The sequence below is a fragment of the Thunnus maccoyii genome, chromosome 10 (genome assembly GCF_910596095.1).
Source record: "Thunnus maccoyii chromosome 10, fThuMac1.1, whole genome shotgun sequence".
In the NCBI taxonomy this organism is placed as follows: Eukaryota; Metazoa; Chordata; class Actinopteri; order Scombriformes; family Scombridae; genus Thunnus; species Thunnus maccoyii.
Window position 1 is genome coordinate 11,038,898 of NC_056542.1, and position 18,486 is coordinate 11,057,383.

Consider the following 18,486-nt stretch of genomic DNA (forward strand, 5'->3'; position numbering starts at 1 on the left):
GCAACAGAGCTCTCATCTCCATGTTATATTAGTGACAGTGAAGTGGACAGTCAGACTACAGTGAAGTCCTTTATCCTGACTAACAAACAGATACATCTCTCAGCTCTGACCCACACACTCACGCACACACGGGAATTACAGACAGTAAAAGCCTGACATGTCCCAAGAGAGACCAAGAAAAGGATTTTTGTTTGAAGCAGGAAGGGGTTATTGTTCACTAGATGCCAGGGCGTGGGCATCCAGGCACAGATTAGCCACAGGGAAACATTATCTCTTTGGGCCAGTTTACAAGACCCAGTCTGGCCTGGTCTAGTTTGGTCATCAAGGTACTTTATGTTCTGAGTGGCTCTTGTCTCCCATAAGAACAAAGTGAGGGCTTGTTGGAGAAACCGAGAGGGGTGAGTCCCTGCTTTCTTCCCACCTACTCTCCTCCCTGCTTCCCCTCCTCTCCTCCCCTCTGGCCCCCGGACCAACTGCGAGGCTGCTGGAGTTCAAGCCTGGCCACGTGTTGGCCATTACACTCCCACAATGACCTTGTTGAGCTCAACATTTAGAGTCCCATAAAAACATTATTGTCCGACTCCTGGGATCATTTGTCCACTACCACAAAGGCTCAGAGAAAACCAAAATGTTAACCCCCCAGGGTTTTGCGGAGGCACATTTTTCAAATTCTGCCCCTTCTCCTCTTCTCTACCCATCCGCCCTCCTGGTACCACATCCCGCACCCACACTGACGTACTTACCAGCGGTGCCCACAGGGCACTACTACAAGGCTGCCTAATCAAAACGCTGCACCATAAAACAGACTTTTTGTTTTGTACTCCCAAAGAGCAAAGCCAACAATAATATCCATTCTCTTCTGCATACAGCACCATTTCAGCTTTTTCCTCTCATTTTATTGACTTTTGCGCACAAATGCTCTTGTTTGTTATCTATCCATTTGTGCATCCATCTATGCTTCCCTTTTCAGATGCATAACTATAGACCCATAACAGCTAAAAGTTCCTAATGGTCATTTAGTCTCTAAATATGTCCATTTCACATGGGCTGGTTGAATGTAGCCTACCTGCTGAGTGAATGGGCAAGGTCGTGCCAGCCTATTAGCCATATTAAAAACCAACCCATTATGGTAATTGGGGAGGTCTAATGCATGTACAGGTTGCTTAGCGCCCATGTATTAGCTCTGATAGATGACTCTGTGATTAGCACTGAAAGGTACATTGTAGTACAGCGCTGCTGCTTGCCTCATGCTTGCTGTCCTCTGATCCCGTCTCTCAATGTGCTGACCTCTACTGTGGACACTTAGGTCAGTTATGCACGTCCCTGACCAAATGTTGGCTACTGGGAATCAGAGTGATTGCTATGGACAAGGACGTTCGTTATTCCCTGTGACAATGATAAAGAATTTTTTTTTTTTTAAATTCTTGGGGGGCTGAAAAATATATTTAATTTCCATTTGCCCAGCAGGATATGATTTAGAAAGAGGGGAAGGCACATGTTTAATCCTCATTACTGAACCTTACATAAATGTACCTAAGATGTGCATGTAGAAACTGTACACCCTGGACTAATACAACATTATAACGCACTCAACAGAACAGTACAAGTGATTTTTCAAAACCAATAATCACAGCTGTGTAATTATTAAGTAATTAGTACTGATCAACACAACTGTCAGATGTTTGGCCTTTTTTATAGTCTTATTTCATTATTAACAATAAAAGTATTTCACAATTCAAAAAAACATTTATGAAGCGAGTGAAAATGTTGAATGGAGAGTGTGTGAGGGGGGTACAGTAGCAGTCGTTCCAATGACAGTGTTAATACTCCACTACAAGTTTTTAATTTAGAAATCCATAAGGGAAATGCTTTGCCTTGAGTTTCCAAATCACATTTCATTAAATTTTACCATCTGTCCTGTACCACCGGCACCCACCCCTTTCCCCGTCTTACTCCCAATCCAGAGCTCCCATCCCCAGCTCTGTGAGCGGCCCTGACTGGGTCTCTCAGGGAAGGGAGCACATTCTCCTTTCATCCCCTCTTAGAGGACAAACATCAGTCCCATCTCGCCGCCCATCCATATTCATGAGCCGCTTATAAATATCTGATAGCAGCCTCGCTACAGCTGTTTAGCTGCGAGAGCAACGCACAGAGCCTCGCACATACATACACACGCAAACACTTTTACCGGGGTGTGCATGCATTTGCACGTACATGCATTCTTGAACATACAGTGTATTGTTCTTTATTTCTTTTTCCTCACACATGCGTACATTGGTCGGAGGTCAGATCTCAGCCCCTCATCCCCCAGTGGTTCTACCTGCCTGGCCCCCAGATAGCATCGGCTCATTGCAGGGCTATCGCTCTCTCTCGTTCTTTCTCCCTGGCTTTAATTAAAGCGTAAGTGTGACTACAAAATGAGAGAGGAATCCTTAAGTGCAGTATTTACCTTCCCCCTGACAGGGCTCATGCTTATCAGTGAGGCTAGAGAACTAGAGCTAAGAGTTAGCGACTTCTCAAAGGCCTGAGTAATCGCTTAGCCCCTCTTCTTCCCTCAACACACACACATACACACACACACACACACACACACAGACTTCCTCAACCTGAGCATCACCCACCTTATGACACCTCTCTCCTTGTTTGATGCATATGGAATACAAGTGCTTCACATTTGTTCTTTTCAGTTTCAGGAATTTAAATTATCTAATGAAGCAAACAATAAGTACAAAGAGTTTAACTAAATCAACATTTGTAACACCTCATTAAGACAAAACAAAACAACATAACAGTGTGTGAAAATGGGGAATTTCTTATGTTCAGTCATGTGGCTGTAGTGATTCATGCTAATTATTCTTCTATTAATTCCAAACAAACAAAGTCTTTTTACTGTTGCTTTCACTTCCCGTGTGCCAGAGGATTTTTTTCCCTGGAAAGATGTAATTGACACACAGGTGTTAAGAACAGTGAGTGTAAAAGCTTATAAAACTCCTATCAGTTTTTGTTTTATTACTGATTTGTGACACAAGAAATGGGAAGAGAAAAGGCAATGCAAAAAAAAAAAAAAATTAATGAAAATGCCCCAAAATATTAAATGGTAAATTTTGCAACTGAAACCGTAACTGTAGGCAGATTGGGGCAAAGTGTCAAGAAATTTTCTCAACCTTGGTAGTTCAGGCCTCAGACCGAATATAGCGACTAGTGAGCCAGGTGGAAAAGTGGCAAATCCCTCATATGAACACAATGAGAAAATAGGCTGTGATGGTCAGGAAGAGCAGAAGGCAAAGTTCAAGTAAATTGTGACCTCAAAAGATTGGAAAGTTGCAGCGCAGTAACCATTCACACCTGACACTCATCATACTGTAAAAATGTCAATTGTAGGTTATAATTTCACTAAAATATACTTCTGTTTTAAATCAAAACTGTAATAATGTGTACTTTTCAGTGCACTATTTTATTTTTGTTATAATTGTTAAAATATTCCATGTTCACACTATTACCCATCAGTCTCATTTTCATTAAACCTTTCTGTTTAACCTTTCTGTTTGATGAAAAGCCTCTTCAGATTTTTTCATATATGAGGAAGAGCCTTCCAGCCATTTACAATGCAGAATCCTTGGCAGAGGAAAACAGAAGGGGCGTTTTTCCCGGGGCTACAGATTAGAACGGTGATATGAACACCTCCCTATCACTGTCTGCTAGTGGCTTCCTAATCACATCCCTGCAACTGATACTGAGGCAGCACAGAACGTGAAAAGGGAGGGTGAGCAAGAAGAAGAGAAAGGAGAGATAGAGGGAGGCAGCTAAAGGCACAATCTTGGAAATCAAATGCCACTATCCAATGCGTGTTTAGTATGGCACAGATACAGCGACAATATTCAAAGGTGACATTGTAATCAGTGGACAATACTGGCACAAGTTCCTGCACTTCCAGGAAGGTAGAAGACCAAACTCCACTTCTGAGGAACTTTTGCTGGTGTTTCTTTTCTTTTCTTTTGGTTCTTTTTTTATTTACTGATACCTAACCGCTTCCAGTTTCTCCTCTTCTCCTCTAACTCATTAGAAACATTAGAATTGCTGATGCTGGCAAGAAAACACATTTTGCTTCGGTCTGAAGAATATCTTTGTTCTGTTTCCAATACAAATAGAAGGAGATTTAAATATTGCTCCTCTAGAGTGTGCCTGTGTGGCTGTGTGAGAGCAGGAGGCAGAGAGAGTGTTTGAGTGTACTGTGTGCATCTGTGTGTCGAGTCGCAATTGGTTGTGCATACGAAAGGATGAGAAATTGTGTGAGCTTATATGTGTGTGTGACTGTATGAGTGTTCCCAGAGGGTATATCTGTTCCTTGTGGGGAGTACAGTTAAAGTGAACAATAGGCAGTGCTGTACTGCACCCTATGCAGCGCGGTACTACAGAACATCAACAAAAGGAGGAATACAGACTTTGTAAAAGGAGCTGGAAACCTGCTTTACTTTTTGAAATGGTCAAAAAAGGTTGTGAGCTTTTAGCCACAAAAGGTCTTATATATCAGTGATAAACCGAAATGAGGAAAAGGAGCTTCAACAGATTGGCCAGTGGCTCTGACCTTCTTGGAAAAGACAACAAAGTTAATTTTAACTGTACACAGCAACAGGTGCATTGGTAAATCCTTAACCCAAGTCAGTGTCATCAACACACAAGGGCAAAACAGGGGGAAAATAATGGTAATAACAAATGTAATGCACAGGAAACATAACAGAAGTTGGGAAAACGTAAATAATATAATAATATGAAATAACGCCTAAGCAGAGAAGGAGGTAAAGCATTAGGAAGAGGTGAAATATAAAAAGTAGAAAAGAATAAAACAAAACAAAACGGATGTAAATAGAAGGTGGGGAATTGGAAAGAGAAAGGGGAGGGAAGGTTGAAGCTAGCTAGCTTTTCTCATTAGCCATGCAGAGCATCTTGGCTCCTCTCCCACAACTCCCCGCTCATCATCGCCTGGGCCCTGGCTGCCAGCGCACCCCCACCTCCATGAACCATCCCTCTTTGCCTCATCCCTCCATGCCTCCCCTCCTTCCCCTTCCAGCCCCTATAATCACACCCGCAATCACAGCCCCTAATTAGGTTAATTAATTTGTATCAGCCCTTATAGGGACTTGGCTGATGAGGCAGCCATAATAGCGTCAGTGCTTGCCCCCCCCCCCTTGCAAAAAAAAAAAAGAGAGAAAGAAGAAGGGGGTAAAAATTAAAGAGAAGGATCTGATGCGAGCCTGTCTGTGACAAGATAGGACTATAAACCATGGGGTCACATTTACCTCCCCACCCCCAACCTTTCTCTCTGCCACGTCTTTTCTAACCCTATAACCCCAACACATCCCTTCCCCCCTGCTTTTGTTGTTCAATGGGGTTGACACTGACACCTAAATAGTGATATACAACCCATCTTGTCACTGTGCTTCATTGTGTCCTCTGGAATGAAAACATCCTGTATAATAATAATTGAGTCTGCATCTTCCCAGTGACACACATACACGATGCATATAGAAGGGTGCTGTTTTGCTTGTTTGTTTACACTTTCACAGCCTGTCGTGGTGTTCCAAAAGTGGAGAAAAAAAAAAGTGTAAGCTATGATAATGATTCTCTTGGCAGTTTGTCTCTGTAGTCGTCAGAGAGACCGATCGAAGAATCACATTACAATCAGCGGCCCTCATCGCCCCTCATCAGGCCACTGACGAACAAACTCTGATTAACACCCCATCTGATTACTGCAATCACCCAGGCTAACCACGCACAAGCACTGTCCCCCACCCGCATGCGCGTGCACACACACACACACTCATTCTAACACCTCACTGCTGAGCAGATACGAGGCACACGTGCACGCACAAAGTTGTTCTGATCACGCATCGGCACGTAGTTGCCATAAGAGAGGTAACCATTAGAGAAGCAACGCACTCACAAATTTGAAAGACAAAAAAAGTGCATGCATGGGAGGAGCGGAGAGTGTTTGTGTGAAAGATACAACTAGAAATTAAGACACTGAGTATTATAATGAGAAAGGGAGCATGACAGGAGAGGAAACTAATATAATGAATAGTTTTCAAAAACTCTTACGCCTACAGTATCAAACCCAAGTATAGTGTCCGGTGTGTGTATTGTCAGATTATTGCACAATTTCAAAACACACAAGAACCCCACCATACACATGAACTGGGTGCATTCAATTGTGATGCAAGCAGACACATGCATAAATATACACACACACACGCAATCTCAGACAGACAATGACACGGGGAGGCTGCGAGACAAGGACAGATCCGGTAGTTAAAGCGTAATGAACACGTCCCCGAGGCGCGCGCCTGGCATTCCCCTGAATGATGGACTGACAGTAATACCGGGGCAGATGGGTGCGCTCCACGCCCTGTTCAACACCACACACACACACACACACACACACACACACACACACACACACACACACACACACACACACACACACACACACACACACACACACACACGTACATATCCTCCCCCTGCTGCCCCTCTCTCCTGCAGAGATACCCCCTGTAGGTCTGATGTGGAGCTGGGGGGCGGAGGGGGGTACCAGGGGTGCTGTGTGTGTGTGTGTGTGTGCACCTAGAGGTGGGGGGCACAAGTATGAGGCCCCCGTCATGATTTAGGCTCCCATGCAAATTTAATCAATTCGAGTACCTCTCGCCAGCCAGGGCTCATTAGCGGCAATTTAAAAAGGGGGCTCTGTGATCCCCACCTCATTGCATGAGCCAGACATTCAACTCAGGCATACACACACACACACAAACATGCTAAGATACACACACATATCCAAATACTCGCATATACACCAAAATGCATGCACGTCAGGGGCACTGTCAAGGCTGTAAAGATTTTCCTTCAGACATCTTCCCCCTGGCATGGAAAGAGACCCTGCCTGCACGCCAACCCACCCCCCCCACCCCCTCCAAGCCCCCACCCCTCCTCTGTCCCTCCTCACTCCCTCCTCTCTATCCACTACTTCAAAAGCCCCATGACACCCAGCTTCAAGTTAAAGGAGAGAGGGATCCGAAGATAAAGACTACCTCTCATCCCCCACCCCTCAGATTCTGAGACACCCTCCTAACACTCAAACCCCAGGCTACCTCTCTCTTCTCCGCACCTCTCGCTCTCCAGCTCTCCGTAATTGGGGGATCGATTAGTACTGTCCTTAACCATCCTTAACCTCGGCTCTATAAACTGGCTTTGGAGCATGGCAGAGCTGTGTTGGTGAACAAGTGGTGGAGGTGCAGTGCTCTTGCTTTGCAGGGATCAAGTGCTAGGTTAAAACCATGTGGGAAGGTTAAAGTGGTGTGTGACAAATTTCTAAAAGAAAATAATGAAAGAAATAAAGAAAATTGAACTACATTAAAGAGTTGGTTCAAACAAATTACAAAAAAACACTGTTTTGATTTTATTTGCCTATGATTGTAGATATCTGTCTGAACTGCCAGCCCAGTACAATGTTAAGGGACTTTTGCTGGTAGAATTTAACCAGCTACACCACTTTCCAAAAAGAGTTTCCCCTTTACTTTGGATAATCCACAGAACACACTGTCAGCATTTTTATAGGATAGATAGAAACTAGTTCCAATAAAAACTGTTCACATTGAGGTCTGTAGATAATCCAGAAAGCATTGTGTCTGGAAAAAGAAGTTGCTTTTGACTTTCTAAGTATTTTGCCTTTATTCAACAGTAGAGAAATGACAGGACATGAGAGGTGAGAGAAATGGGGAACCATATGCAAAAAAGGTCCCTGGCTGGACAGACTTTACAGTACATGATTAGGATCTTAAACCCTTTGGTCACCAGGACTCCCTTGCTTTTGAATTTTTTGAATTTATTTTTCAGACCCGGCAAAAACCACAATTTTAGTCACCTTTACTGTACTGAGATGTATCTTTCATAACCTGGGCAAAAGAAAAAACCCAAATGGTCTGCATGGCTAAATATCATTTAAGTTTACATTTTGGGGGTTTGTTTTTTGTGATTTTGGTGAGCTGACACTATAAACTAAATATTGGTATCTGATACAAAACTTCTACATGTATGCACTGTATCTCAAGATTTGTTAAAAATGTTCTATATGGTATTAAATAGACACTTGGATCAAGGAATTCCCTTTTCTGATTACAAAATATGCCTTTTTTCCAAAGGAATAGGTTTTTTTCAGGATACGCCTGATAACTAAACTTAGAGGACAAAGATCTATTGTATTGCACCCCTTTTTAACCAGGCTACACTTTCACTCTCAAACAGTTACTATATATTGGGGTCAATGTCATACCCTGCAGCTGTGTGACTACCACAGAGCACTCCACTTCTAACCCCCCTTTTCTAAAAATGACTATTCGTTAGCAACCCTCTAGGGTCATTAACTTTAGAGATGGGGTTGGGGGGTACAGGATGGCCTGTGCAAGTCGTCAAATGAGTTATGAGGCTTTTGACAATAGAGGAATGCCTGTCTATATCTTTAAAATCAGAAGGTCGCCCACTGCCCACCCTTGAGCCCTGCTGCTGCACCCCGGCGCAAGAGTCCCGTTGCTGGGGGAAATGAAAGGAGAGCTTGAGGACGAACAGTGGCTTGTCTGTGCTTGAGTTTCACAGTCTGATAGGGGTCCCGGAACTGCGCACACAGTGTTTTGACCCCTTGGCTCTCCTCGACGACCTCCACCCCCTCCGCTTATGGACGCTGGGCCCGAGGGTCCCAATGCACGCACGCTCTCTCAGTAGTGTGACGCAGTAGCAGAGGGCAGGGAGGGTGGGAGGAAGGCGTAAGGAAGGAAGGAGGGAGAGTTGGCCGAGGATGTCAATCACTCTTTCACTGGGTAGAACGCAATTCTGACAGGAATGGTCAACACTGAAATGCCAGCACAGGACCTTGCCCTGCCTTGTGCTTGTATGGTCCACACATGTAAATACTGTATGTTTATTACACGTGTATCTACTTAGTCATACTTATTTTTATTGTAAAATCTCATACTCATCAGTATCGCTATGCTATTTAGGAAACTGATAGAATGATTTAAATTGCTAGACTTTAGGCTTTTACTACTCTTCACTCCACATTAAGTTTTAAATGAGAGTAAACAGTCCATGTGGATACCCACCATCACTCTTTCCCTGTTTTGGCCCATTCTGAGCAGTTGGCTCACCTTTGCTCTGGTCAGCAGTGTTTGGGCCAAGGCCTCTAGTCCCTCTCCTCCAGCCTCTTCTCCTCTCTCTGCGCCTGGTGACATTTCCGCCTGGCTCCCTCTCTCCCCTCTTCCCCTCCAGTGGCTCCCAGGAGAGGCTGATGGATGGGCCCTGTTTATGAAGCTGCTGCCACCACAGTGATCAATCAAGCCTGGGTCACTGTGATCTGCTGCTGGGCGCCAGGCCTTCAGTCTATTTCACACCATAGGCTAGAGGAAGTAACCACACATACACATTGTTGGTACTCACTACATGCACATATTTAACACACTGAGGGTGGTAGAGAAAGACAACACTATAAAGAACCAGAAATCTTTAAAGGGATTTTTTTTTGTCCGTGCTTGCTTTACCTGAAAGATGGTGCTTATGTAAATTTCAGAGAGCCTAAAAGTCTCGAATCAACCAATTTCATTTGTGAAGACAGAGCTTTGTCAAGGGATGATGATGAGAGCGTAGTTGACATGCAAACACACTTTGCTTTTTTTTTTCCTGTCTTATAAACCACAGTCTCTGACTCTGTTGTTACTATGAACATACATTGGACCAAAAATATGTAACAAATTTAAATATCTTAAAAAACTAAAACAAATATCAACATTTGAATTGAACTGCACATCTTCGCAAGAGGCGGAAGATGTCAGAGTTTGAGTATGGGGTACTAATTAGGTGATACAAAAGTGTCCAGAACAACAGAGAACAAAAAATAAAAAGGTGCTTCAGTGCATATCAAACAGCCTAAAAATTCCTGATAACTAGCTCCAATTTTAAGATAAAGGGCAATGATACCTTGAGAAGTACCTAGAGGAAACCACAACTCTAATTAAGAGGGAACAAGAGAACATGATTGTAGCACACTTAGAAGTGATTCATGTGAAGATATTGATTCAGTTTTAAGTAGAACATGTGCACTTCTGTTTGTAAATTGATGGTATTTCTCAAATCTAAGGGTCAGCATCATGTGGGTGCCTGCTTCAGCAGGTAGTGAGCAAGCCCTTTTCACAGAAGACATTTTGACGTGTCACAGTAGGAAAAGCACAGGTGTAAATAATAAAATAAATGGTGATTGAATTCCATTTAGCAGCTTTAGTTTCAGGGTCCCGGTGTTGTGCATGCTGGCTCACTGTTGTGGTTTACAGGGACACTTGAATACAATGGAGCCATTGTTAATATTATTAGTAACACCTGTGCTTTTCCTACTGTTACAAGTAAAAAATGTCTGCTATGAAAAAGGTCTATTGCTATATGGTGATGGGTGAGTATGGGTACTGATTTGGTTAATATATAATGGGATACCTGATGACTTGGGACCAATTTTAAGCAGCATCACATCAACCTCTTAAAAATGAGACTAAACTGGAAACTGATGTAGCTGTAACGAAAGTAAAATTTGCCTCTCAAGGGAGCCTTGCGACAGAGGTGTCATTGCGTAAGCACAGCTGCCGCTAATAAAATTAATAATAGGTAATTTTGATTAAAGTAAGCTAATGAGCAAGCATTGACAATAGTATTATCAATGCTTGCTAACTGACACCTAAATCATACTTAATTTTATTAGCTGCAGCTGTGTCTACCCTGCTGTGACATGTGAAAATGGTTTGTTGGAGGTGTATGCTGCATCCTAAATCAAGGGCTGTATTTGGAGGATGCAGCCTACAAAGGTGTGCCCTTGGAAGGATCTGAAGGCTATGCTGAATCTGTGCCCTCACTCCACAAGATGGCCCAGTCTCAGACACCTACACTGATAGTGTGTTGTGCTCTCTTGTTCATCAAATCAAAATTTTCAGATTTATCACCAGGAAGTTACCCTCAAATCAGAAATTGAAAATAGCTGCATTACACTGTATTTTTCTATTGACAACAGATCATGGCTGCTAACAGGAACAGTTGGCTTTAATCATTTACACTTTATGTCCCAGTAATTGTTGACCCCATGGATGCAAATGCATGGCAAATCTTGCATGGGCATGTGGTATTTCCTGATTTTATGAACAGACTAGGACAACCTGATTTCAACTTACTTGCTCATATTGAGCTGTGGGACACTCAGGGCCACTTAAGTTGTGTCCTCCACATTATGCCAGAGGAAGAATGCAATTCTCAGTCATTTTTGGAGATGCCTTTGAAAAGGAACATCAGTCTTTTATGACAGGTTTAAAATGTGGATGAAGTGTTCAACTCCTCAGTTGACAATCTACTAAACTAGGCGCCAGCTGTGACACACACAAAGAACTCAATGACATTTCCCCAGAATTTGACTCTAAAATCTAAATGTTGGGTCATTCTAGTGACTATCAGAACCCAGCTTTGTCTACTTTATCTATGTATGTTCCAGTGTCTTCTTCAGCCACCAAGACTTTTTCTTCCATAGATAGTGTCATAAAGAACACTAATGCCACCTACTGGTACATGAAGAAAATACAATCTACTACACACTAATGGCTCAGCTGACCGTATCACATACCACATAAATCCTTGGTTCAAATTCAGCCTGGGGCTTCTTTCACATATCATCCTCTTGTTTCTTTCTTCAATTTCTAAGTCTCTGTAATTGTAAAGTCCACAATCTACTGTCCCAAAACAAGGCCAACCATAAGTTAACTGTAAGTCAAGAAATCACGTCAATTCATATTTGTCTGTTATTTATTTGAAAGAAACTAAAAGTCTTAGATAAATATGTACAAAACTGGACGCCTGCAACAATATTTTAAGGGGGAAAAAAAAAAATAGTATCCTGTGTATCTGCCATGAATATACAGAGCAGAAGTCCATTATTTCACCAGTATCACATGGCAAAAGTGGTGATTATTTTCCAGTCTGATGATTACTCCCCTCTCAGCGTTTCCTCTTGGCCTCAAACTTGTAGATAGCTGCAGCATTGGGTGTCTCCTTTTTTACCTTAACTTTCTTGTTCTTATCCTGTAGCACAGAGGAAACAGAAAATATTTATTTGACAGTTACTACTGTAATATACATGAACATTGAAGGCAATGAAGATAATCAAGTGGAATTGAAACCAAAAGCCTTTTTGTGATTAAGAGCATTTCTCCATGTCAGCCCATCTCATCCTCGTCCTCACCTGTATGTCCTTGCGGGTCTGGATCTTCTGGCTGATGACGTACATTTTCTTTTCCCTGTCAATTCTCTGGGAAAGAATTTTATACTGGTGCTTCCTTTGCCTGGCCAGCTTCTACAGGTAGAGTGAGAAAACATCAGTGTGATGAACTGCAGAGCCTTAAAACTCACTACAATATGAATGAATAATCCACTTCTGAAGAGTTCAACTTTGGAGCCAAGAATACAATTTCCAATGCAGAGTTTTCAATACAGGCATCTATCAGTGAAGATTACAGAGGTTCAGGATGGTGACTGAACGAACAGTGCTAATCTGCATTCATGACATACACAGACCTTGATACTGTGAGGCTCTACAGCTCCCTGGATGCTCTTAGTCTCCAGAGTTTTCAGAGTTGGTCTGTTAAACACTCTGTCCACCAGCTCGGGGACTGTGTTGAGGTGGTTCGCCAGCTCAAAAGACTCAACTGAAAGGGAACACAAAAAAATTTTCATTATAACTTTTCAACTTCTTAAATAACCTAATGACTGGAAGCCCCCAATGTCAAGGAGAGTTTCTATGAAGATCATTTTAACACTATTAGCCAGTGGAGAGTTATTATCTAGGATCTACAAAACATTTTTATTCACCTTCCTTCTTGGAATCCACAAAAAATGTGTGCTTGTTTTTTTGTTTGCTGTCTGCATCCAGAAGATGGAGTTCTCCTTTCAGTCTCTCAATTTTCTGAAAGCAAATGATAAGCAGAAATTACATGAGGCAAAAACAGAATCACTATTAGGGGAGGGGAATAATTTACAGGTTAGATAATGATCAGAGTACATCTGTACTTAATTCCCTCCGACACTGATATGTCAAAAAGCACTATAGACTGTATGCAACAGTTCCAGAGGAAGTTGCAGCCTCTGGTATCTCTTCTGAAATGCCACTACAAACAAACAGTACCCTCAGGTGAAACAAGTACTGTCTGAATTGCCGTCCTTGATTTTTTTTTTTGTTTACCTCTAGGAAAGGACTTTCACCGTATGTTAATGCGCACTCTGCACATTGATGCATCTGAAAGTGGTGTTGCCAAACTCAAGTTCAGAACCGACACCTTTGACAGGCCTTTTCGTTGCTCTGAGCGTACCAACAACAATTTGAATATTATATATTTGGCACAATGACAGTGTGTAAATCAAGTACACTGTCTTCCAAAGTAAATCGCATCCAAGTGGGCTAAAAGGTATTTCAGTAGGATGCATAGAATTAATCAATAAATCTTGTCAGCAGAGGTTTTACAAAATTATTGATTGTGCCTATTGAATAAAAACTGGGTCCACTCAATTCCATTTGCATAGGCAGTGTGACAATGCAAATGTTCATGTGAAAGGAATGTGATGAAAAGATTGGACTGGAGCTTAAAAAAAAAAAAAAAAAAAAAAAAAAAAAAAGGAGTCCAATTTTGCATGAATAAACTATTCCAAGGTATGAATATTTATTTTTTTGTCAGCAATTATTCAGTTGTGGTAGTGCAAAATCACATCCATTTTTACCAAATTTTTAAATGTCTTAAATGAAGCCAGCTGGGCATAACAGGCTCAACAACATTATCAATTATAAAGACAACAGACTTACCTTTGCCTCTGCCACCCTCTTCATCTCCACATATTTGATATCCTGTGTCCTCATCACTTTCTTCTGCTCCTCTGTCACCTCCACTTCCTCCTTTGCTTTTTTTGGTACGTGAACTCCATCCTGTCAATGTGACACAAAACAAAAGCATACAAACAAGTTGTGCATGACAGAACTGACACAAGCAACTGCATTTTCTCTCTTGAGTTGATATTGTTTGGATTAAGATTCTCATCTTGTTGCTCTGGTGCCGCTGCTGCTGATCTTACCTGCAGTTGAGAGCTGATCATTTTGAAGTAAAACTCATCTGGGTTCTTCTCCAGAGCTTTCTTTCGCAGAGCAGCAAGAGTGTTTTGTTTCTTGTGGTAGTCACTATAAAAAAAAGGCAAAGTAAGCTCATTACAGAAATTATTCCTGAACCATATTTGACATTGAAAGATTTATGATTTTGAATCCACAGCCAGGAGGCATAAAAACACGTTTCTTAAACATGAATCAACTCACTCTGCACGGAGTTTGTAGTCTTTCTTCTTTTCCAGCAATCCCAAATTTTTCCTGAAACCAGGCTGTTCGAACAAAATGACAAAGTTACACCAGGTTGTACACATTTAATAGTAGTATATATGCGTGTATCACATCGTAACCTCACATTTATTAGCTTTTTAGTGTCTCTGTACTACAGTGGCATTTCATAACATAACAGCAAAACCTGGCTGGCTGGCAAGCTAACAAGCTAGCCAACAAAACACTGAAATGCTCACCTGAGATCTTTCATGGTGGTTTCTCTGTCGGGATTTCAGCGCTTTCCTGAACGAAGACATGTCTGAAAGATGTCTCCAAGCGTAATAAAGACAAAATAATAGAGTCAAAGCAGATAAATGTAGAAGTTTTCTAACATGTACAGGCACTGAAACCTCCCTCCTGATACAGGTCTGGTGCTTCCCTAGTAGCTGGGACACGTGGGTTCCTGCCTGGTTCAGAGCTTTTTCATTTCTCTGCCGCAGATTCGCAACTCAAATCTCACTGAAAAAATCCCATACATTACGAATTATGACTTTGATTGACACTTAACTAACATAAAAAAAAATCCTTAAAATAGCATTTGTCTCATTAAAAGAAACTGAAGTCTAATGACGTATTTATTCGATAATATAAAGTGCTTTGAATTTCATGCTGCGTGCTGTAGAAGCGTGTGAAAGCACGAGGTGGCGCTGTTGGTCACATTTTAAAAACGTTATATGTTATGCGCAATGGCCTGCTGCACATTCCTGCAATGAGAACCTTTGCCTGTGAATTCATAATAGTATTATAAGTAAGTGCATTTATTCAAGTAATATACTTGAGTTCAGTTTTGAGGTAGTTATACTACTCATTCCATTTTTTATATTTCTAATCCACTTCATTTCAGAGGGAAAATTGTACTTTACTCCACCACATTTAAGTATGTTACAGCTGTACTTAGATCACTAGTTGCTTTGCAAATTAAGATTTTAAAAAACAAAACAAATAGTCTGTTTATAAAATATGAGCCAATGTTTAAACTGATCAATAGTATATAAAGTACTGAATGAGGATAATTAGACATCTGCACAATTTTTAAATCTTTTTAATGACAGTATTTGCACCAACTCATACACCTTGATCTGTGCTCACTCTTAAAAACTTCACCTCAAGCCTTACTTCCTCAAGTTGACACTTAAAATTTCTTTTTCTTGTTTTTTTTCTATGTCCTTTTGTTCGTTTCATTTCACTTGGCTTTAAATAGTCTACAAAAGTTGTTGTGTAGCGCTTCCTGGCAATGGGTAGGGGGTTTAATCATATTCATCCAACTAGAAGAACAAGTCAACTACATTGTGTCAGACCCCAGCTTGGCACGAAAAAGACTTGAAACAAGTGAGGGTCATCACAGTGCTGCTGCCTTAATATGTTTTGGCTGCACAGTTCGTACACTGAATGATTTTGATCACTATAATGAGGGTCTCCGTTTGCCAAAGCGACCGGTTAACACTAATTGGTGACAAGTTTATGTTTTTCCAACATGGATATTTACTACATGTTTCCGTGTGGGTTCCAGACCCCTGTTTAGATTTATATCCAGACCAATAGACCTAAAAGAGATTACATGGGAAGTTCATAATAATTCTTATAACCTCCACACCCTCAAACAGGAAATAAACTGCAGGCATCTCATTAAAAGTCAAACATTTTGTGTGTGTAACCTACAAGTAGAACTAACAAGCTATGAAAGTAAATATATACATATGAAAGGCTTTCTTCCCATTTTGAGACAGAAATGAGCTGTAGAAACTTGGAAGATGATGGGGTCACCACCCTTCTCTGGGGGAAAAGATTCACTTCCTGACTTCCTGATATTTTGGGAAGAGGAGAGACAAAGACAAAGCCACAACGGCACCAGTCCCCTAATCTCACCCAGACTCCTAACTCTGTGTGGATGTGAGAAGAAGCCAATAGGACAGAGAGTGATATTCCACTAAACAGCCATTTTTCCCATGGCATCTCACTATCCCCCCACCAACCGCAAGGAATTTGTTTTATATGTGTGAGATTTGCCCGGCATGCAGAATGTTTTGCGGGTGATGAGACCTATGAATGGGATCAGTGTTTCCACATTATGTCACAGGCTTGTTAATCAGTCTGATGGCTAATGACCCTGATTCCTGTGAAGGTTTCAGCCCAAGGCCTGACTGATCCACTCACCCACTAACATGTGTTTAACTGGGCAAACACAGACGGCAGCCGGGATTTACGGGTTAAATGTCTGCATTTTGACTTACAGGGCTCCTTGCTGTTTAATTCATGGGAGTATTTATCATTACAAGTGAAATGCCTGGTGAGCCACGGCAGGGGTAAATACTACTTTGGAAATCAGGGGCTTGTAACAAGCTGATGCAAGAGCAGTAGGACAAAAGCTTGTGGGTTTGTTCAGGGTCAGCAATGGAGGAATGCCCTTGTGGGGCAGATGCAGAGCCATTTGGTTTTCTAATATGACCCTGTAAAAATAACACTGCTGGCATATTGTAAGACTGCTACACTTGGGCTGAGCTCAGGGCTTTGGTATGTCTCCCCTGACCATGGTTGGTCCTCATCTGCAGCTAGCCGCCAGACCAGCCCAGTCAAAAATATGCCTGAGCCAGAAGTTCCTCCTATGTGATTATTTTGTTGCATTCCCAAAACAAAAAAGCATAATCAGACAGGTTCAAAAGTCATCCTGTTAAGTAGATCTTTGTTGGCAGAGGATGAACATATTTAAGTACATTTACTTAAAGGATAAGGCTGGCGATTTACATATGTTTCTTATTGTCAACAAATCTCATGTGCAGAGCCAAACCAAGAATTAATTGATTCTACTTACAAGTATTGTGTGTGTATCCAAAGTCTAATATATATTTTATTCCGTCGCTGTCCAAAAACTATTAAAAACACATCAGTGAGCCACACCATTGCACTGGGTGACATGTTCCTTCACCACGAAGACTACAGTTACGTTAGTTTGTTTAGAAACAGCTCCAAAGACTAATAATAGCGATCACATTTTCAGTTTCCAGAGAGTAGTTTCTTGTAAGTCAGATGCTACTGAGCATGCACTGGAATGTGGTTGCGTTTACAGAGGAGCTTTGCTAGCTTGCTGTGTTACATATCACAACCTCTTGACTTTGTGCTACATTACACATTGTAAATAACTTTAGTAAACGAACTGCGCAGTGGCGTCTGCCTTACAAGGCACTGCTCTCCGGAGACAGAAAACTTTATCACTCTTATTAGTCATTGGAGCCGTTTCTAAACAAACTAATGTGCCCAAACTCTTTGGGGCCGGGCAACATGTCACCCTGTGCAACAGTGTGGCTCACTGACGTGTTTTTAATAGTTTTTGCACTCCAACAGATGTCTGCGGCGCAGAGGGATACAATATATCAGGCTTTGGATACACATACAATACTTAAGCAGGATCATAATTCGTTGTTGGTTTGGCTTTGCAATTTTGAGGTGCTTTACTCAAGTATTTCTATTTTCTGCTACTTATAGTCCACATTTCAGAGGGAAATATTGTGCTTTTTAGTCTACCACATTTATTTGACAGCTATAGCTACTCATTACTTGTAAGATAAAGGAACATATGATAAGCTTATGAAATACAACACATTTTCAAAGATTATGCCACTGATTATCAATTTTTTTTGGCTTGTGAGCCCACAAGCCAAAGAATCTAGTTGGGGTCCCTTGTCACGTATCAGTTGTGTGTGTGTTGTTAGCAGTTACATTAAAGAGTGTTTTCTCCTCTAAACTTCTCACATGTTTTCTTTTAAATAACTGATTGAGACCAAAGGAAGTGAATGTATCCAATAATTTACAAAAAGCAGATTAGAGAAAAGTCCAAAAAACATTTGTCCAAAAATACACATGTGTGCAGAACTTTGTTTTTTCCTCTTTTCTTTCCTCATTAATCATTTCATGACCCCCCAGATTTATTTTGTGACCCTAACTTTTGATACTTTAAGTGCATTTTGTTTATAATACTTGTGTGCTTTTGTACTTTATGTACTTGTAACAGA

At 41.4% G+C, this 18,486-nt stretch overlaps 1 protein-coding gene and 1 long non-coding RNA gene across 3 annotated transcripts in view; both read right to left on the reverse strand.

The window, feature by feature from the left end:
* LOC121905788 overlaps positions 1 to 18,486 on the reverse strand; it is a 53,157-nt gene that overhangs the window by 27,643 nt on the left and 7,028 nt on the right. For both annotated transcript variants that reach the window (XR_006098471.1, XR_006098472.1), the window contains exon 2: positions 9,192 to 9,440. This is a non-coding gene — a long non-coding RNA (uncharacterized LOC121905788). The remainder of the gene's footprint in view (positions 1 to 9,191; positions 9,441 to 18,486) is intronic.
* Positions 11,854 to 14,916, reverse strand: utp11 (UTP11 small subunit processome component). The gene is made up of 8 exons (XM_042424296.1): positions 14,677 to 14,916; positions 14,420 to 14,481; positions 14,185 to 14,287; positions 13,919 to 14,038; positions 12,934 to 13,027; positions 12,640 to 12,770; positions 12,308 to 12,418; positions 11,854 to 12,147 (listed from the first exon to the last, which is right to left on the reverse strand). Exons 1-8 carry the CDS (start codon positions 14,734 to 14,736, stop codon positions 12,064 to 12,066), a joined length of 765 nt encoding a protein of 254 aa, XP_042280230.1. The 5' UTR covers positions 14,737 to 14,916; the 3' UTR covers positions 11,854 to 12,063.

Excerpts from the sequence above, each read along its gene's own strand:
- utp11 (XM_042424296.1), bottom strand. The coding sequence starts at position 14,736 with ATGTCTTCGTTCAGGAAAGCGCTGAAATCCCGACAGAGAAACCACCAT. Across the intron at positions 14,482-14,676 it reads ACCACCATGAAAGATCTCAG|CCTGGTTTCAGGAAAAATTT; the intron begins GTGAGCATTTCA and ends TTGTTCGAACAG. Across the intron at positions 13,028-13,918 it reads AGAGGGTGGCAGAGGCAAAG|AAAATTGAGAGACTGAAAGG; the intron begins GTAAGTCTGTTG and ends ATTTGCTTTCAG.